Genomic DNA, 27,077 nt, shown 5'->3' on the forward strand with positions numbered 1-27,077 from the left:
AAAATATTTTATAATATCATTTAGTAAATGCATGTGTTTAAAATCAGAATTAAAAACAATTTATTTTACATACCGAAAGATTTTAAGAATGCCTAGGAAATTGTCAAATAATGTAATGCACATTGAAATTGCTAAATAAATCAAGAAGTAGGTAAACATCTCGAATAGAGAACAGCAAGCAAGAGATAGAAGTGAGTTCTGGGTACAGATGAAGCCACACAGAATGCATGTCAGAATGATTGCAGTGTTAAACTAGTTGCGCTTTGCTGTGTTGTGATTTGGCTGTGTGATTCACTGGCCAAAGACGATGGATAGGTGTCACCTGTGGTGTGTTAGATGTTAGTGTAAACATTAGTTTCCTTTTAGCTGTTGTAGTACCTTTCTAAATCCACTTAATATGGAATTTTAATATGGAATTATGTAACTGAAGAGAAATTTTGGCTGAACATAATTTTCTGAACCTAATTAATCATATTAATGAATGACTATACAGTAAATATAATATATTTATATAGCTAAATATAATGTAATAAGTTTTGATCTGCTTTAAATTAATAATTTCTAATTATTACACCAGTTGTTTTAAGTCTGAAGTTTCTGCTTCAGCAAGAAGTAATAAAATTAACCCAAGAGTTAAAGGTGAAAATGCTTAACACAATTTCACACTGACCACCTTGGACCCCAGTCCTGGTGAAACATAACCATTAGACCGATACAGTAGATTTTCATTAAACATCTAAATGTTTTTTTCCTAAATTTGAATCCAGGGACATTGCAGAGTCATTGCAGAAGAAGCCAGAACAGCTGGGATGTTTAGATGCTCTTCTCACAGATCCAGGGAATGGCTGATCTGCACATCCTATCATTTATTTTCCTGTCTGTCAGCTCGCCACAGTCTTCCTCGCCAACATTGTTGGGCTCCCCAGCATTCCAGTACCTATATTCCAGAAAGAAAAAAAAAACTTGTTTAATGGAGTTTTGCCCTTTTATCTGTGAGAATTTCACTTTGCCTACTGTTTATAATCTGTACAAGATTTGCCACTAGAATTTTCAGTTTCAGGATTAGAGTTAGGATTACCTATAGTTTACTTAGTTCATTATGCAGCACTTACACTAGCAATATTTCAATATATCTTGAAATCAATCATACCCCAATCCCAGAAAAACCAGTTCACAAGTACTCTTTCAGTTGATAATGCCTACAGATTAGTCCAATGAGACTAAATTGTCAGTAGTCTAGACTATAATGGACAGCTCCTCATTTACCCAAGTAGTGAAGAGAGTAAGACATCTTGTAAATCTCGCAGTATGGATTGTCCAAGTGTTAAATTATTTTAATAATGTTCTGAAACCATGTCCATACTAGTTGTTGTTGCCAAAGTTTAGACAACAGAAACAGTTAACAGAAAATGTTTCAATAAAATTAATCAAAAGTTTTTATATCAAATTTATCAATATTTAAAATTAAAAATGAACTAAAATGACAGAAAACTGTGGGAAGTATCCAGAAGAAATTATGAAATTCTGCAGGACCAGAGGTAAAAGTAACTCAGACAGAGGTTGCTTATTTATTGACGAAGGGGGTCTGTTCATTACACAAGACTGTGACAGAAAAGGCAATGTCTGTACTTACTTGTCACTCATGTCCACTGGTGTTCTATCCACCCATTTCCATCTCCCTTCAGAGTCAAGGTCACTCAGCCCCACCCAGTGGCCGGAAGAGATTTTGCTGCTCAGAATTTTCTGGGGAACAATGATGAAAGAAATGAAAGATTAACTCAATCTGAGGTCATTCACGATACTGAATACTGTATTTGTAGACATTAAAACTGTACCTGTGAAATACAGTACCTGTCTGGGGGTATCCCAGTAAACCCACTAAAAGTACAGCTCTATTTGTTTTGACGAGAATTAACAATCAAACATTAAATGAAGATGTGGGAGAAGTATTCAAAATCTTGATGATTCTTGTTATGTTCTTGACTGAGAATTTGGATTTTCTCACAGTTTCTAATAGTTTATGTTTTGTGTCATATTGTTTTCCAGAAATGGCCATAGACTTTTTGGTAAATGAGTTTCGTACATCCTTTTATCTAAACAATATTCTACTGTATATTAACACAATAATAAAGCTTTTGTCTAAAACATCTGAAATAATGATAAATAAAACGGTTCTTTATTTTTCCAAGCAAACTCCCATAGTATCTATTTTTAAAAAATCACAGGTTCTCCCCAACACTCTCTCACATTTTGCTTAGCTAGAGCTAAGATGCTCTCAATTGAAAATAAATTGATATTTACAGTAAATTGCCTTGCACCCTGGATCTGTCTTGTCCTCTTTTTTCCTAGTTCTCTTCAACCTCAGTCAGTCATTTTCATTTTCAATCCATCATATAGTCTTCTACCAACAATCCTTTTAAGCTGTTCTCTACCCTTGTCCTCCCTTCTCAAACCTCTTTCCCCTTCCAATATCTCACTTTCTGTAGCTTCTTCTTTTGTTCCAAAACTTGAGACGTCCACAAATTATTCAGCACTTCATCTCCTCCCTCACCCCCCACCTCAGGCTTGCTGGTCCCTACCTACAGTGTTTCTGCTTTTCGTCTCTCTAACTCTGAGGTCTCTTCCCTGTTCCAGTGTCCTAAACCTGCCAGTTTCACTCAGGATCCTGCTCACCCCTTCAGCCTGCTGCCCCTGATCTCCTTCCCTATATGTCCCACTCTGCGGCAGCTTTTAAACAGGCCTGCATTGCATTTCTCCTAACATTCAACACAGCAGAAGAAGCAAAATACAGTATTTAAAAACATTCATTCAAACGGTGACTTGTCAAACAGATCTGGAACACAAGACAATGCATGTGACTGTGTTTGCATTTCCTTAGTGTAAAAGCTGTGAAATCTAGCCCTTCATCATTCTGACTATTTCTGTAAAAGAATGCAACCAAGTGTGATTTTCTATTTTCTATTTTGAATGCTTCATCTAATATCACCAAATCGATTTCTGGGCTGAATTTTTCAACTCATTGTCAAGTATAGAAGGAAAGGCGGGATCTCAGTCTCACCAGCTCGTCTACATTGTTGATAATGGCAAGGCTAGAGGCCTGGTTGACACAGTACTGTTGGGCTCTATGCCAGTCTCTTGATTCTTTTGAAAAATAGTAACAACTTCCACTGAACAGGATCCAGTCACAGGGGCACACTTTTGTACAACCTACAATTAAAGGTGAAAATTCAAAGAAAAGAAGTGAGGTTTGTTCTTATTGACATTGAAAATTCACAGTAAAATGTAGTTTATGCCTTTTTCATTAAAGTAAGTAATCTTCATTAGGTTTGTTTTTGTCCCAAGAATCACTCCACATAAAAGAGAAAAGCAAGGGAAACAAAAGACTTTTAGAACCATGGTGGCAGTAATGATGAAAATTGAGAGGCCAAATAATTGGGATTTCAGCTGTCATTTGACATTAGATTGACAACTTCACTAAGACTTCATAGGAAAAATATATCTTCAGCATGTTGTTACTATAATTGATTAATTATTTGACTCTCATTTCTGGCATGGTCTTTCCAAAACATGCGGGGTTTTATGTGTTGATCACCCTGTGCAGGGCGAGAGACATCATGTGCTCTCAATCCTTCCTTGTGCTTCTGGGATAGGTTGCAGTGCAGCTGTTACACTCACCCAGGTCAGTGACTTTCTAATCATCAATGGATTATTTCTCCCTTTCTCCCTGGTAAACTATACAAGCTCCTGTCTCCAGCATTGGCTGACATGACACAAACCAGCAAAAGTAATATGACATTTTGTTGAGTGCAGATACAGTATCCTGAACTGCATTATTGCTTTCGTGACTGGCTTGACAGTTTATAGTGTTCTACTTTGGTTTTTAAATTCTTCTTCATTGTTGTGTAAAATGTTCCACACTGGAAATACAGAATATATAAATTAACAACAATAATAAATTACTTTTTCATGATTTAACCAGAGATTTTCTTTTACCTGTCAGGAAGCCACTATAAGAAAAAACCCTTACACAAGCCATTCACCTGAGGATTTTACAGCAACTTGAACACTTCTGGAGACATAGGTAAAACATACTGTACAGTACCTAGAGGCTAAGAATTCTCATTTTGAAGATTCTGTCCAGCTGAATGCTGTATATCATACTGTCTACAATGTACTGTATCAAACTGTACATTCCTAGAAGCTGAGAAGTCTCTTTTTTGACCAGTTTAAAACAGTAAGGGCAGATGTCCATGATACAAAGATCCTGTCCAGCTGAATGCGTTTTAAAGTCTTTACTGTAACTTCTATCCTGATCAAGATTGAAACCACTGACCTTGGGCTTGGAGCTGGGTAGACAAACTGTTCAAGCTGGATGATACCTGAGACTCTAAAAAAACAAAAAACACAAGCAAATTCTCATTTTTCTCTTTACAGGGTCCATGATCAAAACAATAAAAGAGATAGTATTTGCACTGTCAGACACATTTCATATAAAGAAGAAAGTTGACTTTATGATATTGGAACTGGATTGTAAAGGTGGAAAACCTGAGCACTATTCGAGACTGAAAATAAAATTACAGAAAAAGACAGAAATGGATATTCTGAGCAGCTAGGATGAATAAAGCGAAAAGAGTGTTTTTTCAACCTTGAAGTCCAAAAGCATGGAAACAGAACACTGACCGTATGTTACAAAACGAGAATTCCAATTTGTCAAAGCAGAGGAGATCTGAGTATCTGAAATGATGCAAGGAGAGCAATTTGGTGATGTTTGCAGCATTGTCACAATGGTTATAACATTGGTATTATCATGGCATTTTTAGTTTCTGCATTGAGTACATCTTGTATAACCATGGTATTTTATAATTAATGCTTTGGGTGCCTCATGCAGTGTGCCAATACCAGGTACTGTAGATCAGTAGAATGCATATGAATATGTTTTTACTATAATCCCCATAGAGATAGAACTGTTGAGAATGGGTCATTAGTCATCGTGTATAGTCCAATTAGACATACTATGCGTTTTTTTAAATAACCACATTAGAGAATTTAACACACAGTGTTAAATCCCAATTTGTCACTGCAGAGGAGATCTGAGTATCTGAAATGACGCAAGGACAGCCATTTGGTGATGTTTACAGTATTGCTGCCATGGTTATAACACTGGTGTTATCATGGCATTTTTAGTTTCTGCATTGAGTACATCTTGTAATGTGCCAACACTAGGTAGCTCAGTACAGCTCACATGAATACATTCTCAGCATACTGTACACAACAACAACTGCCAAAGAGATGGCATCAACACAAATGGTTCATTAGTGTTGAATTCATCTGTAGCCTGAATCACAGACGGTATAGGCAAAGTAGTCACATATTACAATAAAACATACTGTTTATTTTTAAAAGACACACAAAAGAATAACACAGGGGGTCCAATAAAGAAAACACTTTGCTAAGATGTCATTGATTTTAGGTGCTTTAAATGCTTGTGTCTAAGATGAATTCCAAACTTTGACCTTTCAATGTAATTTGTAAATGAGTTAAGTACAGTATGCCTTCCAAAAGCCACTCACATGAGGATTTTACAGCATATTGAAACTTTCTTGGAAATGCTGGTAAAACTGTACATTCCTAGAGGTTGATAATTCTCTTTTTGACGCTTTTAAAGCAGTAGGGACAGATGTCCATGATACGAAGATCCTGTCCAGCTGAATGTGTTTTACTGCCTATACTCTATCATTTATCCTGATCAAGATTCAAAGCACTGACCTTGGGCTTGGAGCTGGGAAGTTAAATTCTTCAGGTTGGATGATATCTGAGACACTAAAAAACACAAAAACAGGGTCTCCATGCTCTCTGGTGTACAGTACAAGACAAGAAAAGAAACATTCTGTATATTGCTAGCCTAATCTTGTTTAAAGAAGAAAGCTAACTTTATGATTTAGGAATTGTATTGTATGTCGTTCAAACTGATAACCATCTAAGACTAAAAAAAATCATGGGAAATGTATATTTAATTTCACTTCACAAAGGAGATACTGTAACTTGATCAATAATATCATTTGCTTGTTGATTTATGCTGTAGCCTAAGTAAAAAAAACATTTTGACTAGTAAACCATGTGATTCATTCAAATGTGATTATTTTGAATTGGACCTGAGAATTTCTTGCAAAAAAAGTAGTGTATTGCTTTATTAAATTCTGCAGTCAAAATATAGCAAAAACGCCAGCCTCTCACATGAGGATTTCACAGCTTATCTTGGAAGTGCAGGTAAAACAGTACATTTCCAGAGGTTTTGATTTCACTTTTCAACCTCTTCAAAACAGCAAGAGCAGAAGTCAGGGATGAGAAACCTCTCTCCAGCCGATTGAGTTATAATGTACTGTCTGTAATAAATCATCTATCCTGATCCAAAATCAAACCACAGACCTTGAGTTTGGAGCTGGGAAGATGCTCTGTTCAGCTTGGATGATATCTGAGACTCTAAAAATTGAAGAAAAACAAGTAAACTCTATTGTATCTTTCTCATTGCAAGGTTCATGACCTCTGTCTGTTACAAAACAGTAAAAGAAACATGATTTGCTTTGTCAGCCAAATTTTACATAAAGGAGAAAGTTGACTGTATGATTATGGCACTGGATTGCAAGGTTCTCAACCTGAGCGCTATTCGAGACTCTGAAAATAAAATATACTTAGAGACAGAAATGGGTGTTCTGAGCTGTCTGGGTGAATAAAGCTAAAAGAGTATTTTTTCAACTGTCCATCCAAGAACCTGGAAGCAGATCACTGACCGTGTGTTAGGAAACGGGAATCCCAATTTGTCACCACGGAGGAGATCTGAGTATCTGAAATGATGCAAGGAAGCCATTTGATGATGTTTATAGCATTTCCACAAGGGATATACACCGTTATTACCATGATATTTTATAATTAATGCTTTGGGTACCTCATGCAATGTGCCAATACCAGGTACTGTAGATCAGTAGAATGCATATGAATATGTTTTTACTATAATCCCCATAGAGATAGAACTGTTGAGAATGGGTCATTAGTCATCGTGTATAGTCCAATTAGACATACTATGCGTTTTTTTAAATAACCACATTAGAGAATTTAACACACAGTGTTAAATCCCAATTTGTCACTGCAGAGGAGATCTGAGTATCTGAAATGACGCAAGGACAGCCATTTGGTGATGTTTACAGTATTGCTGCCATGGTTATAACACTGGTGTTATCATGGCATTTTTAGTTTCTGCATTGAGTACATCTTGTAATGTGCCAACACTAGGTAGCTCAGTACAGCTCACATGAATACATTCTCAGCATACTGTACACAACAACAACTGCCAAAGAGATGGCATCAACACAAATGGTTCATTAGTGTTGAATTCATCTGTAGCCTGAATCACAGACGGTATAGGCAAAGTAGTCACATATTACAATAAAACATACTGTTTATTTTTAAAAGACACACAAAAGAATAACACAGGGGGTCCAATAAAGAAAACACTTTGCTAAGATGTCATTGATTTTAGGTGCTTTAAATGCTTGTGTCTAAGATGAATTCCAAACTTTGACCTTTCAATGTAATTTGTAAATGAGTTAAGTACAGTATGCCTTCCAAAAGCCACTCACATGAGGATTTTACAGCATATTGAAACTTTCTTGGAAATGCTGGTAAAACTGTACATTCCTAGAGGTTGATAATTCTCTTTTTGACGCTTTTAAAGCAGTAGGGACAGATGTCCATGATACGAAGATCCTGTCCAGCTGAATGTGTTTTACTGCCTATACTCTATCATTTATCCTGATCAAGATTCAAAGCACTGACCTTGGGCTTGGAGCTGGGAAGTTAAATTCTTCAGGTTGGATGATATCTGAGACACTAAAAAACACAAAAACAGGGTCTCCATGCTCTCTGGTGTACAGTACAAGACAAGAAAAGAAACATTCTGTATATTGCTAGCCTAATCTTGTTTAAAGAAGAAAGCTAACTTTATGATTTAGGAATTGTATTGTATGTCGTTCAAACTGATAACCATCTAAGACTAAAAAAAATCATGGGAAATGTATATTTAATTTCACTTCACAAAGGAGATACTGTAACTTGATCAATAATATCATTTGCTTGTTGATTTATGCTGTAGCCTAAGTAAAAAAAACATTTTGACTAGTAAACCATGTGATTCATTCAAATGTGATTATTTTGAATTGGACCTGAGAATTTCTTGCAAAAAAAGTAGTGTATTGCTTTATTAAATTCTGCAGTCAAAATATAGCAAAAACGCCAGCCTCTCACATGAGGATTTCACAGCTTATCTTGGAAGTGCAGGTAAAACAGTACATTTCCAGAGGTTTTGATTTCACTTTTCAACCTCTTCAAAACAGCAAGAGCAGAAGTCAGGGATGAGAAACCTCTCTCCAGCCGATTGAGTTATAATGTACTGTCTGTAATAAATCATCTATCCTGATCCAAAATCAAACCACAGACCTTGAGTTTGGAGCTGGGAAGATGCTCTGTTCAGCTTGGATGATATCTGAGACTCTAAAAATTGAAGAAAAACAAGTAAACTCTATTGTATCTTTCTCATTGCAAGGTTCATGACCTCTGTCTGTTACAAAACAGTAAAAGAAACATGATTTGCTTTGTCAGCCAAATTTTACATAAAGGAGAAAGTTGACTGTATGATTATGGCACTGGATTGCAAGGTTCTCAACCTGAGCGCTATTCGAGACTCTGAAAATAAAATATACTTAGAGACAGAAATGGGTGTTCTGAGCTGTCTGGGTGAATAAAGCTAAAAGAGTATTTTTTCAACTGTCCATCCAAGAACCTGGAAGCAGATCACTGACCGTGTGTTAGGAAACGGGAATCCCAATTTGTCACCATGGAGGAGATCTGAGTATCTGAAATGATGCAAGGAAGCCATTTGATGATGTTTATAGCATTTCCACAAGGGATATACACCGTTATTACCATGATATTTTATAATTAATGCTTTGGGTACCTCATGCAATGTGCCAATACCAGGTACTGTAGATCAGTAGAATGCATATGAATATGTTTTTACTATAATCCCCATAGAGATAGAACTGTTGAGAATGGGTCATTAGTCATCGTGTATAGTCCAATTAGACATACTATGCGTTTTTTTAAATAACCACATTAGAGAATTTAACACACAGTGTTAAATCCCAATTTGTCACTGCAGAGGAGATCTGAGTATCTGAAATGACGCAAGGACAGCCATTTGGTGATGTTTACAGTATTGCTGCCATGGTTATAACACTGGTGTTATCATGGCATTTTTAGTTTCTGCATTGAGTACATCTTGTAATGTGCCAACACTAGGTAGCTCAGTACAGCTCACATGAATACATTCTCAGCATACTGTACACAACAACAACTGCCAAAGAGATGGCATCAACACAAATGGTTCATTAGTGTTGAATTCATCTGTAGCCTGAATCACAGACGGTATAGGCAAAGTAGTCACATATTACAATAAAACATACTGTTTATTTTTAAAAGACACACAAAAGAATAACACAGGGGGTCCAATAAAGAAAACACTTTGCTAAGATGTCATTGATTTTAGGTGCTTTAAATGCTTGTGTCTAAGATGAATTCCAAACTTTGACCTTTCAATGTAATTTGTAAATGAGTTAAGTACAGTATGCCTTCCAAAAGCCACTCACATGAGGATTTTACAGCATATTGAAACTTTCTTGGAAATGCTGGTAAAACTGTACATTCCTAGAGGTTGATAATTCTCTTTTTGACGCTTTTAAAGCAGTAGGGACAGATGTCCATGATACGAAGATCCTGTCCAGCTGAATGTGTTTTACTGCCTATACTCTATCATTTATCCTGATCAAGATTCAAAGCACTGACCTTGGGCTTGGAGCTGGGAAGTTAAATTCTTCAGGTTGGATGATATCTGAGACACTAAAAAACACAAAAACAGGGTCTCCATGCTCTCTGGTGTACAGTACAAGACAAGAAAAGAAACATTCTGTATATTGCTAGCCTAATCTTGTTTAAAGAAGAAAGCTAACTTTATGATTTAGGAATTGTATTGTATGTCGTTCAAACTGATAACCATCTAAGACTAAAAAAAATCATGGGAAATGTATATTTAATTTCACTTCACAAAGGAGATACTGTAACTTGATCAATAATATCATTTGCTTGTTGATTTATGCTGTAGCCTAAGTAAAAAAAACATTTTGACTAGTAAACCATGTGATTCATTCAAATGTGATTATTTTGAATTGGACCTGAGAATTTCTTGCAAAAAAAGTAGTGTATTGCTTTATTAAATTCTGCAGTCAAAATATAGCAAAAACGCCAGCCTCTCACATGAGGATTTCACAGCTTATCTTGGAAGTGCAGGTAAAACAGTACATTTCCAGAGGTTTTGATTTCACTTTTCAACCTCTTCAAAACAGCAAGAGCAGAAGTCAGGGATGAGAAACCTCTCTCCAGCCGATTGAGTTATAATGTACTGTCTGTAATAAATCATCTATCCTGATCCAAAATCAAACCACAGACCTTGAGTTTGGAGCTGGGAAGATGCTCTGTTCAGCTTGGATGATATCTGAGACTCTAAAAATTGAAGAAAAACAAGTAAACTCTATTGTATCTTTCTCATTGCAAGGTTCATGACCTCTGTCTGTTACAAAACAGTAAAAGAAACATGATTTGCTTTGTCAGCCAAATTTTACATAAAGGAGAAAGTTGACTGTATGATTATGGCACTGGATTGCAAGGTTCTCAACCTGAGCGCTATTCGAGACTCTGAAAATAAAATATACTTAGAGACAGAAATGGGTGTTCTGAGCTGTCTGGGTGAATAACGCTAAAAGAGTATTTTTTCAACTGTCCATCCAAGAACCTGGAAGCAGATCACTGACCGTGTGTTAGGAAACGGGAATCCCAATTTGTCACCATGGAGGAGATCTGAGTATCTGAAATGATGCAAGGAAGCCATTTGATGATGTTTATAGCATTTCCACAAGGGATATACACCGTTATTACCATGATATTTTATAATTAATGCTTTGGGTACCTCATGCAATGTGCCAATACCAGGTACTGTAGATCAGTAGAATGCATATGAATATGTTTTTACTATAATCCCCATAGAGATAGAACTGTTGAGAATGGGTCATTAGTCATCGTGTATAGTCCAATTAGACATACTATGCGTTTTTTTAAATAACCACATTAGAGAATTTAACACACAGTGTTAAATCCCAATTTGTCACTGCAGAGGAGATCTGAGTATCTGAAATGACGCAAGGACAGCCATTTGGTGATGTTTACAGTATTGCTGCCATGGTTATAACACTGGTGTTATCATGGCATTATTAGTTTCTGCATTGAGTACATCTTGTAATGTGCCAACACTAGGTAGCTCAGTACAGCTCACATGAATACATTCTCAGCATACTGTACACAACAACAACTGCCAAAGAGATGGCATCAACACAAATGGTTCATTAGTGTTGAATTCATCTGTAGCCTGAATCACAGACGGTATAGGCAAAGTAGTCACATATTACAATAAAACATACTGTTTATTTTTAAAAGACACACAAAAGAATAACACAGGGGGTCCAATAAAGAAAACACTTTGCTAAGATGTCATTGATTTTAGGTGCTTTAAATGCTTGTGTCTAAGATGAATTCCAAACTTTGACCTTTCAATGTAATTTGTAAATGAGTTAAGTACAGTATGCCTTTCAAAAGCCACTCACATGAGGATTTTACAGCATATTGAAACTTTCTTGGAAATGCTGGTAAAACTGTACATTCCTAGAGGTTGATAATTCTCTTTTTGACGCTTTTAAAGCAGTAGGGACAGATGTCCATGATACGAAGATCCTGTCCAGCTGAATGTGTTTTACTGCCTATACTCTATCATTTATCCTGATCAAGATTCAAAGCACTGACCTTGGGCTTGGAGCTGGGAAGTTAAATTCTTCAGGTTGGATGATATCTGAGACACTAAAAAACACAAAAACAGGGTCTCCATGCTCTCTGGTGTACAGTACAAGACAAGAAAAGAAACATTCTGTATATTGCTAGCCTAATCTTGTTTAAAGAAGAAAGCTAACTTTATGATTTAGGAATTGTATTGTATGTCGTTCAAACTGATAACCATCTAAGACTAAAAAAAATCATGGGAAATGTATATTTAATTTCACTTCACAAAGGAGATACTGTAACTTGATCAATAATATCATTTGCTTGTTGATTTATGCTGTAGCCTAAGTAAAAAAAACATTTTGACTAGTAAACCATGTGATTCATTCAAATGTGATTATTTTGAATTGGACCTGAGAATTTCTTGCAAAAAAAGTAGTGTATTGCTTTATTAAATTCTGCAGTCAAAATATAGCAAAAACGCCAGCCTCTCACATGAGGATTTCACAGCTTATCTTGGAAGTGCAGGTAAAACAGTACATTTCCAGAGGTTTTGATTTCACTTTTCAACCTCTTCAAAACAGCAAGAGCAGAAGTCAGGGATGAGAAACCTCTCTCCAGCCGATTGAGTTATAATGTACTGTCTGTAATAAATCATCTATCCTGATCCAAAATCAAACCACAGACCTTGAGTTTGGAGCTGGGAAGATGCTCTGTTCAGCTTGGATGATATCTGAGACTCTAAAAATTGAAGAAAAACAAGTAAACTCTATTGTATCTTTCTCATTGCAAGGTTCATGACCTCTGTCTGTTACAAAACAGTAAAAGAAACATGATTTGCTTTGTCAGCCAAATTTTACATAAAGGAGAAAGTTGACTGTATGATTATGGCACTGGATTGCAAGGTTCTCAACCTGAGCGCTATTCGAGACTCTGAAAATAAAATATACTTAGAGACAGAAATGGGTGTTCTGAGCTGTCTGGGTGAATAAAGCTAAAAGAGTATTTTTTCAACTGTCCATCCAAGAACCTGGAAGCAGATCACTGACCGTGTGTTAGGAAACGGGAATCCCAATTTGTCACCACGGAGGAGATCTGAGTATCTGAAATGATGCAAGGAAGCCATTTGATGATGTTTATAGCATTTCCACAAGGGATATACACCGTTATTACCATGATATTTTATAATTAATGCTTTGGGTACCTCATGCAATGTGCCAATACCAGGTACTGTAGATCAGTAGAATGCATATGAATATGTTTTTACTATAATCCCCATAGAGATAGAACTGTTGAGAATGGGTCATTAGTCATCGTGTATAGTCCAATTAGACATACTATGCGTTTTTTTAAATAACCACATTAGAGAATTTAACACACAGTGTTAAATCCCAATTTGTCACTGTAGAGGAGATCTGAGTATCTGAAATGACGCAAGGACAGCCATTTGGTGATGTTTACAGTATTGCTGCCATGGTTATAACACTGGTGTTATCATGGCATTTTTAGTTTCTGCATTGAGTACATCTTGTAATGTGCCAACACTAGGTAGCTCAGTACAGCTCACATGAATACATTCTCAGCATACTGTACACAACAACAACTGCCAAAGAGATGGCATCAACACAAATGGTTCATTAGTGTTGAATTCATCTGTAGCCTGAATCACAGACGGTATAGGCAAAGTAGTCACATACTACAATAAAACATACTGTTTATTTTTAAAAGACTGCCTATACTCTATCATTTATCCTGATCAAGATTCAAAGCACTGACCTTGGGCTTGGAGCTGGGAAGTTAAATTCTTCAGGTTGGATGATATCTGAGACACTAAAAAACACAAAAACAGAGTCCTAAAAATGAAAGAAACACAAGTCAACTCTTTTTTATCTTTCTCATTGCAAGGTTCATGAACAGTTAAAGAAACACTATTTACTTTTTTAGCCGAATTTTACATAAGGCAGTAAGTTGACTGTATAAATTTCGCACTGGATTGCAATGTTGTCAACCTGAGCGCTATTCAAGACTCTGAAAATAAAATATACTTTGAGACAGAAATGGGTGTTCTCTGCTGTCTCGGTGAACAAAGCTAAAAGAGTATTTTTTCAAATGTCTATCCAAGAACCTGGAAGCAGATCACTGACCGTGTGTTAGGAAACGGGAATCCCAATTTGACACTGCAGAGGAGATCTGCTTATCTGAAATAATGCAAGGACAGCCATTTGATAATGTTTTGCAGTATTGTCACAATTGTTATATACTCGTATTATAATGAGATCTTTAGTTTCTGCTTTGGATACTGTACATCCTGCAATATTCTAAAATGAGGTAGCTAAGTACAACTCATATGAATAAATTTTCAGCATACACAGCAAAAATCTCCAAAGAGATGGCACTGTTACAAATGGTTCATTATTGATGAATTCACTTGGCGAATGTGTCACAGAATGTACAGTATAGGCAAATCAGTCACATGCTACAATAAGACATCCTGTTTATTTTTGAAAACCAATCAGATAATTTATCACATGGAGTTCAGCATAATACATACGGTGCTAAGATGACATTGATTTTAGGTTTTTTACATGCATGTGTTTATGATTAATTCCACACCTTGTCCCTTTAATTTCATTTTTAATTGATATACACAAGCCTTAAACAAGCCTGTCACCGGAGGATTTTACAGCATATTGAAAATTCTTTGGAAAAGCACGTTAAACTGTACATTCCTAGAGGCTTATAATTCTCTTTTTGACACTTTTAAAGCAGTAGGGACAGATGTTCATAATACAAAGATCCTGATCAAGATTCAAAACGCTGACCTTGGGCTTGGAGCTGGGAAGTTAAATTCTTCAGGTAGGATGACATCTGAGACTCTAAAAAATAAACACCTCCATGTTCTCTAGTACAAGTACAAGGCAAGAAAAGCAGCAATACAGTATGTTCAGTATGATTTAGGAATTATTTTTATTATATTATATATCACTTTATTATATGGTATTCAACCTGCAACCAATTGAGACTCTGAAAATAATAATGTGGTGTTTATATTTAACTTTTACTTCACAAAGCAGATACTGTATCTTGAACATGATTATTGGTTGGCTTGTTGGTTTATTCTGTAGCCTGATTTCTAATATCATGAACATTTCATTCATGTGTTTCTGATGAATTTAACCTGACAATTTATTGCAATAAAAATGTAGTTTATTGTTCTAGCAAATCCTGCAGTAAACATAGAGCAAAAACACCAGCCTGTCACATGAGCATTTCACAGCTTATCTTCGAAGTGCAGTTAAAACACTACATTTCCGGAGGCTGTGATTTTACTTTTCAACCTCTTTAAAACAGCAGGAGCAGAATCAGGGATGGGAATCTCCTGTCCAGCTGAATGTGTTTTAATGTACTGTCTGTAATACTGTTTATCGTCTATCCTAATCCAGAATCAAAATACTGTCCTTGGGCTTGGAGCTGGGAAGATAAACTGTACAGTGTGGACGATATCTGAGACTCTTAAAATGGAAGAAACACAAGTAAACTTTTGTATTTTTCTCATTGCAGCATTGATGAAATCAATTGCCTGTTATAAAACCATAAAAGAAAAAGCAGTTGCATTTTCAGACAAAGTTTATATAAAGAAGAAAACTGACTGTATGATGGAACTGGATTGTAAGGAGTTCAACTTGAACAGTATTCGAGACTCTGAAAAGCAAATTACTCAAAAAAGATAGAAATGGGTGTTCTGAGGTGCCTGGATGAATAAAGCTAAAAGAGTGAATGCTTTTTCTCCCTTCAGTGCTACAACCTGAAAGCAGATTACTGACCGTGAGTTAGGAAACGGGAATCCCAATTTGTCACTGCAGAGGAGATCTGAGAATCTGAAATGATGCAAGGAAGCCATTTGGTGATGTTTGCAACATTGCCACAGTGGTTATATGCTAAGATTACCAGGATTTTTTTTTAATTTATGCTTTGGGTATGTCATGCAATGTGCCAATACTAAGTAGATCAGTAGAAATCATATGAATTAATTTTTAAATGTGCTGTACCCTTTTTCTTTTACAAATCAAATGTTTTTGCAAAATGTTTTGAGTAGTAAAAATGTTTTTTAGAGGTAGCACAGAAAGCACAGAATGGGTCAATTCAGCCTATATCACAGACTGTATAGACATATTAGCCACATACTCCAATAAGACATATAGTACATTTTTATAAAACCACATAGGAGAATTTAAACCACAGTGATTCAATATAAAAACACACTGTGCTAGTAACTTGACTTTGATTTTAGGTTGTTTACATGCTTGTATCTTAGACTAATTTCAATCCTTGACCCTTCAATTACATTATAAATGACTTACACGAGCCTTTAACAAGCTTGTCACCTGAGGATTTTACAGCAATTGAAAACTTCATGGAAACGCAGGTAAAACTGTACATTCCTAGGGGTGGAGAATGTTCTATTTGACCAGTTTAAAACAGTAAGGGGAGATGTCCATGAATCAATGATCCTGTCCAGCTGGATGTGTTTTACTGTCTATACTGTATTGGCTAAATTCAGATAAATGTCTTATATTGTCTATATGGTATCATTAATTCTTATCTAGAATCAAACCACTGACCTTGGGCTTGGAGCTGGGAAGATATATTGTTCAGCCTGGATGATATCTGAGACTCTAAAACGCAAACAAACAGGGCCTCCATGTTCTCTAATGTACAGTACAAGGCAAGAAAAGCAACACTTTTTCCATTGCTAGCCTAATCTTGTTTAAATAAGAAAGCTGACTTTATGATTTAGGAATTGTATTGTATGTCGTTTAACCTGACAACCATCTGAGACTAAAAAAAATCATCGGGAATTTATATTCTGGATTTGCATTGTAAGGCTCTCACCCTGAGCACCATTTAAGAGTCTGACAATAATAATGGGACAATAACTTTCACTTCACAAAGCAGATACTTGAACAATATTCTAAATTGGCTTGATAAATTGATAGTTTATGCTGTAGCATAGTTTTTTTACAAATCAAATGTTTTTACAAAATATTTTGAGTATTACAAATGTGATTCATTCAAATATGTTTTTGTTCAATTTGACCTGACAATTTCTTGCAATAAAAATGTAGTTTATTGTTCTAGCAAATCCTGCAGTAAACAAATGGGAAAAATACCAGCCTGTCACATGAGCATTTCACAGCTTATCTTGGAAGTGCAGGTTAAACAGTACATTTCCAGAGTTTGTGTTTTTGCTTTTCAACACCTTTAAAACAGCAGATGTCCAGGATGCAAAGCTCCTGTCCAGCTGAATGTGTTTTACTGTTTATACTGTATCATCTATTGTGATCTAGAATCAAACCACTGACCTTGAGATTGGAACTGGGAAGATAAACTGTTTAGTGTGGAGGATAGCCGAGACTCTAAAAATTGAAGAAACACAAGTAAACTCTTTTGGATCTTTCTCATTACAGGGTTCGTGATCTCTATTGTCTGTGACAGAACAATAAAAGAAACAATACTTGCATTGACAGCCAAATTTTACATAAAGAAGCAAGTTGACTGTATGATTTAGGAACTGGATTATAAGGTTTTCAACTTAAACAGTATTCGAGACGCTGAAAATAAAATTACTGAAAAAGACAGAAATGGGTGTTCTGAGCTGCCTGGATGAATAGAGCTAAAAGAGTGAATGCTTTTTTTCCCATCAGTGCAACAACCTGAAAGCAGATTACTGACCATGAGTTAGGAAACTGGAATCCCACTTTGTCACTGCAGAGGAGATCTGAGTATCTGAAATGATGATGATGCAAGAACAGCCATTTGGTGATGTTTAGAGCATTGCCACAATGGTTATAGACGGATATTACCAAGGTATTTTTTAATTTTTAATAATGCAATGTGCCACCCACATCAGTATCCATCAGTGGATCATACATACTCATACTCATGTACATCATACATACATACTCATACAGTATGTTTCAAACAAATGTTTTTATTATAATCCCCATAGAGATAGTATTAAGAATGGGTCATTATAGATGAATTCAACATTCCTAGAGGTTGAGAGTTCTCTGTTTGACTAGCATAAATCGGTAAGGGCAAATGTCGTTGATTCACAAACCCTGTTCAGCTAAATGTCTTATATTGTTTATATGGTATCATTAATTCTTATCAAGATTCAAAGCACTGACCTTGGGCTTGGAGCTGAGAAGATAAATTCTTTAGGTTGGATGATATCTGAGACACTAAAAAACAAACAAACATGTTCTCTAGTGTACAGTACAAGGCAAGAAAAGAAAAACAGTATAACCATTGCTAAGCCTAATCTTGTTTTAAGAAGAAAGCTGTCTTTATCATTTTGGAATTGCATTGTATGTCATTCAAACTGAACACAATCTGAGACTCTGAAAACAATAATGGAGAATTTACTGTATATTTAACTTTCACTTCACAAAGCAGATACTGTATCTTGAACAACATTATTGGTTGGCTTGTTGGTTTAAGCTTTGGCCTGACTTTAAAAAAAAAATTGAGTAGTAAAACACGTTATTCATTCAAATGTGTTTTTGTTGAATTTGACCTGATAATTCCTTGCAAAGAGAAAGTAGGACATTCTTTTATTAAATCCTGCAGTTAACATATACAGTACTGTAGCAAAAAATATCAGCCTATCACATGAGGCTTTCACAGCTAATCTTGGAAGTGCAGGTAAAACAATACATTTCTAGAGGTTGTGATTTCACTTTTCAACCTCTTCATAAACCAAGATCAGAAATCAAGGATGAGAAGCCTCTGTCCAGCCGAATGTGTTACAATGTACTGTCTGTAATAAATCATCTATCCTGATCCAAAATCAAACCACTGACCTTGAGCTTGGAGCTGGGTAGATAAACTGCTCAGCATGGATGATGTCTGAGACTCTAAAAAAGGAAGAAACACAAGTAAACTCTTTTGTATCTTTCTTATTACAGGGGTCATGATCTCTATCGTCTGCTACGAAACCATAAAAGAAACACTATTTGCATTGTCAGCCAAATTTTAAATAACAAAGAAAGTTGACTGTATGATTTTGTTACTGTATTGCAAGGTGTTCAGCCTGAACCGAGTTTGAAAATCTGAAAACACAATTATAGACAAAGACAGAAGTGGGTGTTCTGAGCTGCCTGGATGAATACAGCTAATAGAGTGAATGCTTTTTCACCCATCCAGTCCAACAACCTGGAAGCAGATCACTCTGTGTTAGGAAACGGGAATCCCAATTTGTCACTTCAGAGGAGATCTGAGTGTCTGATATGATGCAAGGACAGCAATGTTGTCATGTTTACAGCTTTGCCACAATTGATATACACTGTTATTATCATGGCAGTTTTAGTTGCTACTTTGGATACATCCTGCCATGTGCCAACACTAGGTAGCTCAGTACACCTCATATGAATACATTTTCAGCATACAAAATGACAACAACTGCCAAAGAGATCCCACCAAATGATTCATTATTGAGGAATTCATCTATAGCCTAGTAAAAATGTCATTCATTCAAATATGTTTTTTAGAGATAGCACAGAAAGCACAGAATGGGTCAATTCAGCCTACAGTATATCACAGACTGTATAGACATATTAGTCACATACTCCAATAAGACATACTGTATAGTATATTTTTATAAAACCACCTAAGAGAATTTAAACCACAGTGATTCAATATAAATCATACATTGTCATACTGTAACTTGACTTTGATTTGAGGTTGTTTACATGCTTGTGTCTAAGACTAATTTCAATCCTTGACCTTTCAATTACATTATAAATGACTTACACAAGCCATTAACAAGCTTGTCACCTGAGGATTTTACAGCAATTGAAAACTTCATGGAAATGCAGGTAAAACTATACGTTCCTAGGGGTGGAGAATTTTCTATTTCACCAGTTTAAAACAATAAGGGCAGATGTCCATAATGCAATGATCCTGTCCAGCTGAATGAGTTTTACTGTCTATACTGTATCGGCTATCCTGATCTAAAATCAAACCACTGACCTTGGGCTTGGAGCTGGGAAGATATATTGTTCAGCCTAGATGACATGTCAGACACTAAAATACAAACAAACATAGCCTCCATGTTCTATAGTGTACAGAACAATACAAAAAAGAAGCAGTACAGTATATCCATCACTAACCTAATTTTGTTTAAGTTAGCATTAATGATTTTGGCATTGGATTTTAAGGCGTTCAACCTGAACATCATTTGAGACACTGAAAATAACAACGGGGTAATTATATTTTACTTTCACTTCACAAAACAGAATCTGTATCTTCAATTATATTATTGGTTGGCTTGTATTGGTTATTCTTACTGGCTATGCTGTAGCCTGATGTTTTTTACAAATCTTTTTGAGTAGTAAAAATGTGATTAATTCAAACAGGTTTTTGTTGAATTTGATCTGACAATTTCTTGCAATAAACAGGTAGTGTATTGTTTTAGAAAACCCTGCAGGAAACATATGGCAAAAACAACAGCTTGTCACATGAGGATGTTACCACTAATCTTGAAAGTGCAGGTAAAACAGTACATTTCCAGAGATTGTGATTTCACTTTTCAACCTCTTCAAAACAGCAAGAACAGAATCAAGAGTTGAGACTCTCCTGTACAACCGAATGTGTTATAATGTACTGTCTGTAATAAATTGTGTGTCCTGATCCAGAATCAAACCACTGACCTTGGGCTTGGAGCTGGGAAGATAAACTGTTGAGCGTGGAAGATATCTGAGACTCATACTGTACAGTAAGAAAGCACTTTTGTATCTTTCTCACTGCAGGGTTAATTAACTATATTGTCTGTTACAAAACCATAAAATAAACAGAACAGTACAGTGCACTGTCAGACAAAGTCAATATAAAGAAGCAGGTTGACTGTATGATTTTAGAACTGAATTCCAAGGTGTTCAACCTGAATACTATGAAGACTCTGAAAATAAAATTACTCAGAAAGACAGAAATGGGTGTTCTGAGCTGCCAGGATGAATAAAGCTAAAGGAGTGAATGTTTTTTCACCCATCCAACAACTTGAAAGCAGATCACTGACCGTGTGTTAGGAAACGGGAATCCCAATTTGTAACTGCAGAGGAGATCTGAGTATCTGAAATGATGCAAGGACAGCAATTTGATGATGTTTATTTCATTTTCGCAAGGGTTATACAGTGGTATAACCATGGTATTTTATACTTAATGCTTTGGGTGCCTCATGCAATGTGCCAATACTAGGTACTGTAGATCAGTAGAATGCATATGAATATGTTTTTACTATAATCCCCATAGAGATAGCACTGTTGAGAATGGGTCATTAGTAATTATGTATAGTCCAATTAGACATACTATGCATTTTTAAATAACCACATAAGAGAATTTAACACACTGTTGTGCAATATAAAACACACTGTGCTAAGGTGACATTGATTTTAGGTTGTCTACATGCTTGTCTAAGTTTAATTCCTTGATTTGCACATGATTTACACAGGTCTTACACAAGCCTGTCACCAGTGAACTTTACAGCAATTGAAAACAGAGGTTAAGAGCTCTCTATTTCACTATTTTAAAACAGTAAGGTCAGGTGTCCATGATGCAAAGATCCTGTCCAGCTGAATGTGTTTTACTGTCTACACTATATCATCTGTCATGATCAAGATTCAAAGCACTGACCTTGGGCTTGAAGTTGGGAAGAGAAATTCTTCAAGTTGGATGACATCTGAGACACTAAAAAACAAATAAACAGGGCCTCCATGTTCTTTAGCGCACAATGCAAGGCAAGAAAAGAAGCACTATGTCCATTGTTTGCCTAATCTTGTTTAAAGAAGAAAGCTGACTATCATTTTAGATAAAATGTGTTTTTCTTGAATTTGACTTGACAATTTCTTGCAATAAAAATGTAATGTATTGTTGTAGCAAATTCTGCAGTGAAGTAAGATTTGACAATGTATCTTGGAAGTGCAGGTAAAACAGTACATTTCCAGAGGCTATGATTTCGCTTTTCATCCATTTTCTAAATGCAAGAGCAGATGTCGAGGATGAAACGCTCCTGTACAACTTAATGTGTTACAATGTACTGTCTACAATATATCAAACCACTGACCTTGAGCTTGGAACTGGGAAGCTAAACTGTTCAGTGTGGAGGATAGCTGAGACTCTAAGAAAAACAAGACATACAGGTAAGTAAATTCTTTTGTATCTTTCTCATTACAGGGTCCATGTTTTGTAGAAGACATTAATCTGCTACAAAAAAAGAATCAGTACTTGTATTGTCATCCAAATGTATGTAAATAATAAAGGTCACTGATTGATGTTTTAACTGTATTGTAAACATTTCAGAAAAAGAGAAATAGATGCTTTTATCTGCCTGGATGAATACAACTAAAAGTGTGAATGCTTTTTCACCCATCCAGTCCAACAACCTGGAAGCAGAACACTGACCGTGTGTTAGGAAACGGGAATCCCAGTTTGTCACTGCAGAATCTGAAAGGATGCAAAGAGAACCAGCTGGTGATGTTTGCAGCTTTGCCACAATGGTTGTATTCTAAAATTACCATGGTATTTTTTAATTTATGCTTTGGGTACCTCATGTAATGTGCCAATACTAGGTAGATCAGTTGAACTCATTTACAGTAACCATATACCCTATAGAGGTGGCACCAATGATAATGGATCATTATTGATTAATTCATCCAGACTCTGTCTCACAGCCTGTATAAGCAAATTATTCATATAGTGAAATAAGACATACTTTAAAAAACATACACAAGAGAATTTAACACTCAGAGGTCCAATACAAAACACACAGTACAGTAGATAACACTAAAATAGCACAGAGATTAGGTTGTTTGCATGCATGTGTCTTAGATTAACTCCAAACCTTTACCTTTCAATATCATTTTAAATGAGTTTTCAACTCAAACCCAAACAAAAATAAAGTTATAAATGCAGACATTCTACATCATACAAAAAACAAAATAAAGAATAGGCATTATCGGGGCAATTAGGGTCTTTTTAAAATCTCCAATGATGGCTTTCTGTAGTGTTTACGTACCAGTCATTAAGTCTATGCTAAATATCTCTGGTGAAACGAAAGCTACTGTCAAGAGACTGGTTTGAAATGTGCACTAATTAGCCCAGGCGAATTCAGCCTGTAAATTCTAGATAATACATTAATTTGGTCTTTCCCTGAAAACCTTGTGTCAGCACTACAAGTTCCAAAGAACAAACCCTCCCCCCCCCCCCACACACACACAGACAGCACCTACCATTGCTCATCAATCCAGCTTGTTTCCTTCTCAGGCTTTCGATTTCTGCAGAACCTTTGAAAATAAAAAAAAATGCTAGTCAAAGAGGAAAACTGTTTCGTTTCTTTGGTACAGTACCTCGAATGTGCCACATGTGATGATTCACAAGCTGAGCACAAGTAAAATGAAAGTCATAAGGAGAGCTGGGGGAGGACTGTGGAATGAGAGGCACTGAGAGCTCTTGAAGAAGAGGAAGTTGATGTGATACTGTTTGGATAGTTCCTACTTTGCTTATCCCTCTTCAAAGAAAGGCCAGGGCATTATCATTTTGGGTACACTGTACTTGCCTTTGAGTTTCAGTTTCTTAGGTTCTGTATCACTCCTTAAGCAGGGATGTGCTTCTGGTTTTTCTATGACTAATGACAGATGGAATGTGTAGAATGAAAATACTGGGAGAAAACAGGGAACCTTATTATACAATAAATAAATTATATTGGGATCCTTATTATTTTAGGGGATCCTTATTGCTTATCGTTCCATTAAAATGGCAAGTGTCTCACTTCAGGAGTGGATGCTGTTCTCTCCTGCATGTGTTTTGTGGTTTAATTGTTGAAAGCTTGAAATCCAATGCAGGAATATTACTAAACAGGGTCCATTGGAAGAGAATAGCACTGTTTGCTGCCATATTACTCATTTTGTTACAAATGGTAAAGATGCCACCACAAATAAAAAAGGAACTGTACTAATCCTTCTAATGTCTGTTTCCACATGTTTCATATATTTTGTATTTACAATATTGGGTGTGGTTGTGTTAAATATTTAGCTGTGGGTTCAAAAACAGGGTAAAAATCAAATGTCAAATTTCAGTTTTAGAAAACATTTACAAATGCATCATCTCTCATCTAAGAATAAACATTATGGTCTATAAGGATTCAAAGACAGACAGGAATTACTCTGATCTTACTGTTCTCCTTCAGGGTGACTTGACTCATTTGGAGGTGTTGAATCTCTTCAGTCAGTGCAGAGTCTGAAAGAGAGAAACAAGTCCGGATCGAAAAGTAAAGAGGAGTTATACTTTCTGATATGCTGTGACACCTTCAGTTCAATGGACTGTCACGAGCTCAGGAGAAGGTCACATCTCCTGTAATGGATTCATTTCAATGTTTTTCTATCAGAATGGCCCTTGGCTATTAAAATCTGAAATAAAGTGGTTTCTCTGGGTTTTTGCGTGTACAGGCTCAGCAAAACATCATTTTTTCCTGGCAAGTAATGGGTGCAAGGATATACCCTGCAATACATCACAGGGTAAAAAACACAGACACGCAGACATTCACACTAGGGGACAATTTTCCCAGATGTCAATTAACCTACCAGCATGTCTTTGGACTGTGTAGTGACAAGGCCTATTATTTCACTTAGAATTAAGTGCCGTTAAAGATTTCTGAGCCTTGACTATGCAGCCTGTTTCCTCTCCCTAAATGTGGAGGAATGTCGCAAAAGAGGCCTCTCCAATAAGATACATTGTAAAACTGTGCCAATGCTCTACAATTAATTATATACAGTATACAGAGCAGATGGGATACAACCGCATTCCAGGCTGGTATTTCTCTAAATCCACAGTAAGATATCAGTAGGGTGGGTACCAGAACCAAATTCAATTTATGATTGTTAAAGTAAATTAAAACACCCAACCTCCCATAATTGTGAGATGAAATGGAGCACCCAGTGTAAACCCATGAGAACACAAAGAGGACATAGAAACTCCACAAAGGCACCCCAGGAATTAAACCCAGAGCCCAAGTGCAGTGCTAATCACATCACAGTGCCACCCCACATTAGTAAACAGGTATCGCAAATCTGTAATATATTTTTTAAAAAAACAATGAAATTTTTGCAGCATCACATACTGAAACCTGAAACTGAATAGAATTTAAATATGCATTTTTTTCTTTTGCAAAATAAGAACACAAGTATTTGAAATGTAATATGGCTCATTCAATCATCCATCTGTCACTTTTTGCACTTACATTTTATGAAGGCCAGTATGATGAAGACTACCCAGCCTACAGTGACCATCAACAGCAGGACATACAGCAGAATGATGGACTTGGTCCCAGCAACAGCAGCAGCTGGAGGAGTGAAAGGAGTAGAGGAATTATTTTCAATATAGTAGGTTACTTTTTCTATTTGCCACTGTTGAACATCCTGACTTTGGGGGAAGCAAAATTAATTTTCTTTTTTTTTAGGAAATTTAGAAAGTTTAAAATGACTTATAAAAGCAACAAAAAGCCTGGATTTTCTGCAAATGACAATCCTTAGATAAGAATTTGACTCATTTTAATAAGAAAAGACGGATAACATCTGAAATAATACCAATTTGGGCTCAATCTGTTGTGAAACCTTCTCTTTGGATTGGGTCCTTTTAATTCTGCAGGGTCACCTCCAATATTCATGACATATGAAAAACTTCAACCTCATGTCCTAAACTGAAAATGCAAATGACAAGAAACAGAGGACTACTGGAAACAAGGGATGTTCTCAAGTTCACACGAAGCCAGCAAAGATTTAGCACAAGTGCAAATTTACAATTTTATTTTCCCTCTGAACATCTGTTAAACAGCACTGTGAATAACAGCAACAACAGCAACAACAACAACAACAACAACAACAACAATAATAATAATAATAATAATAATAATAATAATAATAATAATAATAATAATTCATTTCACTTATACAGTATAGTGCTTTTCTGGACACTCCACTCAAATCACTCCCCTCCGCCCCACCAGCAATGTGCGGCACCCATTTGGATGATGTGACAGCAGCCATAATGCCCCTACAGTATATGCTCAACACCAACCAACAGTTGGAAGGAGGACAGAGTGATGAAGCCAGTTCAGAGATGGGGTTTATTAGGAGGCCATGATTGGTAAAGGCCAATGGGAAATTTGTCCAGAATGCCTGGGATTTTTAATGACCATAGAGAGTCAGGACCTCAGCTTTACAGTATGTCTCATCCAAAGAATGGCACCTTTTTACAGTATATGCTCCCGGTCACTATACTGTGTTGGCAGATTATCAGGTCATATTAGCAGTCAATAGCTTAGACATATTGGGCTGGATTTCAACTCTTCTCTTCATTTTGAGTTGTCCTGACTTCTCTACTCTGCAGTTTGGGTTGTCTCCTTCAAGTGTGTGTTTTTTGTTTTTAAAGTCCAGATCATTCTCATTATCACAATACTGATGCTCAGCAGAAACAAACACCTATAACCATTAAAATCATAATTTTGCAAGTATCTGCAAAGTATCCAATGTTGTAACATTTGAGTTCATTGGGTCATTGTTTAGATAATGCTTTTATCAACATGCTTTATCACCTAGATAAAACTTGGTAAAATGTGCTTGATATACTAAGAAGTAATAAGAGTCAAGCTATACCTTTGACGCAGCACCCAATATATTTATTTTTGTAAGTTTGAGTAATTTGTATATTTTTTGTAATTGTGAGGTTTTTTTTAAGATTTTATAACATTTTAAGATACATGGGTATCCCTGACTGTACAACAGAAGAATATCTCATTGTCAAAACAAATGCAGAATAATTAACAGTCAATAATGAGTCTAGTACATACAGAATGACTTTCCTCTACCAAGATAAGATACAGATTTAGTTACATTTAACAATCACATTAGGAACACTTTTCTTCAAGAAAATATTCCTCCAGGATAACCTGTTGAGAAAAAATAAGATTTACCTGAAGGCAGCTTTGTTTTCCCAGGCTGCAATTGTTTCTTAGCCTCCATGTGGAGAAAATCTTTATCCCCATAGGTATCTGCCATTTTATTGGTGAGTAGAGCAGATGTGTCTCTTTAAAC

General features: G+C 36.0%; 1 protein-coding gene across 3 annotated transcripts; it reads right to left on the reverse strand.

The window, feature by feature from the left end:
- On the reverse strand, positions 1-27,077 carry LOC148820872 (uncharacterized). 3 transcript variants are annotated; one of them, XM_088933376.1, is made up of 35 exons: positions 26,957-27,077; positions 25,226-25,327; positions 24,163-24,225; positions 23,220-23,273; positions 22,393-22,434; positions 22,055-22,108; positions 21,625-21,678; positions 21,011-21,064; positions 19,966-20,019; positions 18,798-18,851; positions 18,123-18,176; positions 17,665-17,718; positions 17,295-17,348; positions 16,554-16,607; positions 15,756-15,809; positions 14,754-14,807; positions 14,076-14,129; positions 13,708-13,761; positions 12,981-13,034; positions 12,619-12,672; positions 11,959-12,012; positions 10,917-10,970; positions 10,555-10,608; positions 9,895-9,948; positions 8,853-8,906; positions 8,491-8,544; positions 7,831-7,884; positions 6,789-6,842; positions 6,427-6,480; positions 5,767-5,820; positions 4,681-4,734; positions 4,334-4,387; positions 3,059-3,207; positions 1,634-1,743; positions 1-937 (listed from the first exon to the last, which is right to left on the reverse strand). In XM_088933376.1, the coding sequence occupies exons 1-35, from the start codon at positions 27,039-27,041 to the stop codon at positions 814-816; spliced, it is 2,187 nt and encodes a 728-aa protein (XP_088789502.1). In that variant the 5' UTR covers positions 27,042-27,077; the 3' UTR covers positions 1-813. The 3 variants fall into 3 exon arrangements, with proteins under 3 accessions (XP_088789502.1, XP_088789503.1, XP_088789504.1); XM_088933377.1 differs by lacking the exon at positions 26,957-27,077 and adding an exon at positions 25,572-25,587 and having other exon boundaries at positions 3-937; XM_088933378.1 differs by lacking the exons at positions 1-937; positions 1,634-1,743; positions 3,059-3,207; positions 4,334-4,387; positions 4,681-4,734 and adding an exon at positions 4,761-5,098.

This window comes from Atractosteus spatula, chromosome 14, assembly GCF_055471065.1.
Source record: "Atractosteus spatula isolate fAtrSpa1 chromosome 14, fAtrSpa1.hap1, whole genome shotgun sequence".
Taxonomy (NCBI): Eukaryota; Metazoa; Chordata; class Actinopteri; order Semionotiformes; family Lepisosteidae; genus Atractosteus; species Atractosteus spatula.

What these genes read in the sequence shown, in the direction of transcription:
- LOC148820872 (XM_088933376.1), bottom strand. Translation starts at nt 27,041, where the DNA reads ATGGCAGATACCTATGGGGATAAAGATTTTCTCCACATGGAGGCTAAG. An exon ending in TTCCCGTTTCCTAACACACG is followed by an intron (nt 8,545 to 8,852) that starts GTCAGTGATCTG and finishes TTCAATTTTTAG; the next exon opens with AGTCTCAGATATCATCCAAG. An exon ending in TTCCCGTTTCCTAACACACG is followed by an intron (nt 6,481 to 6,788) that starts GTCAGTGATCTG and finishes TTCAATTTTTAG; the next exon opens with AGTCTCAGATATCATCCAAG.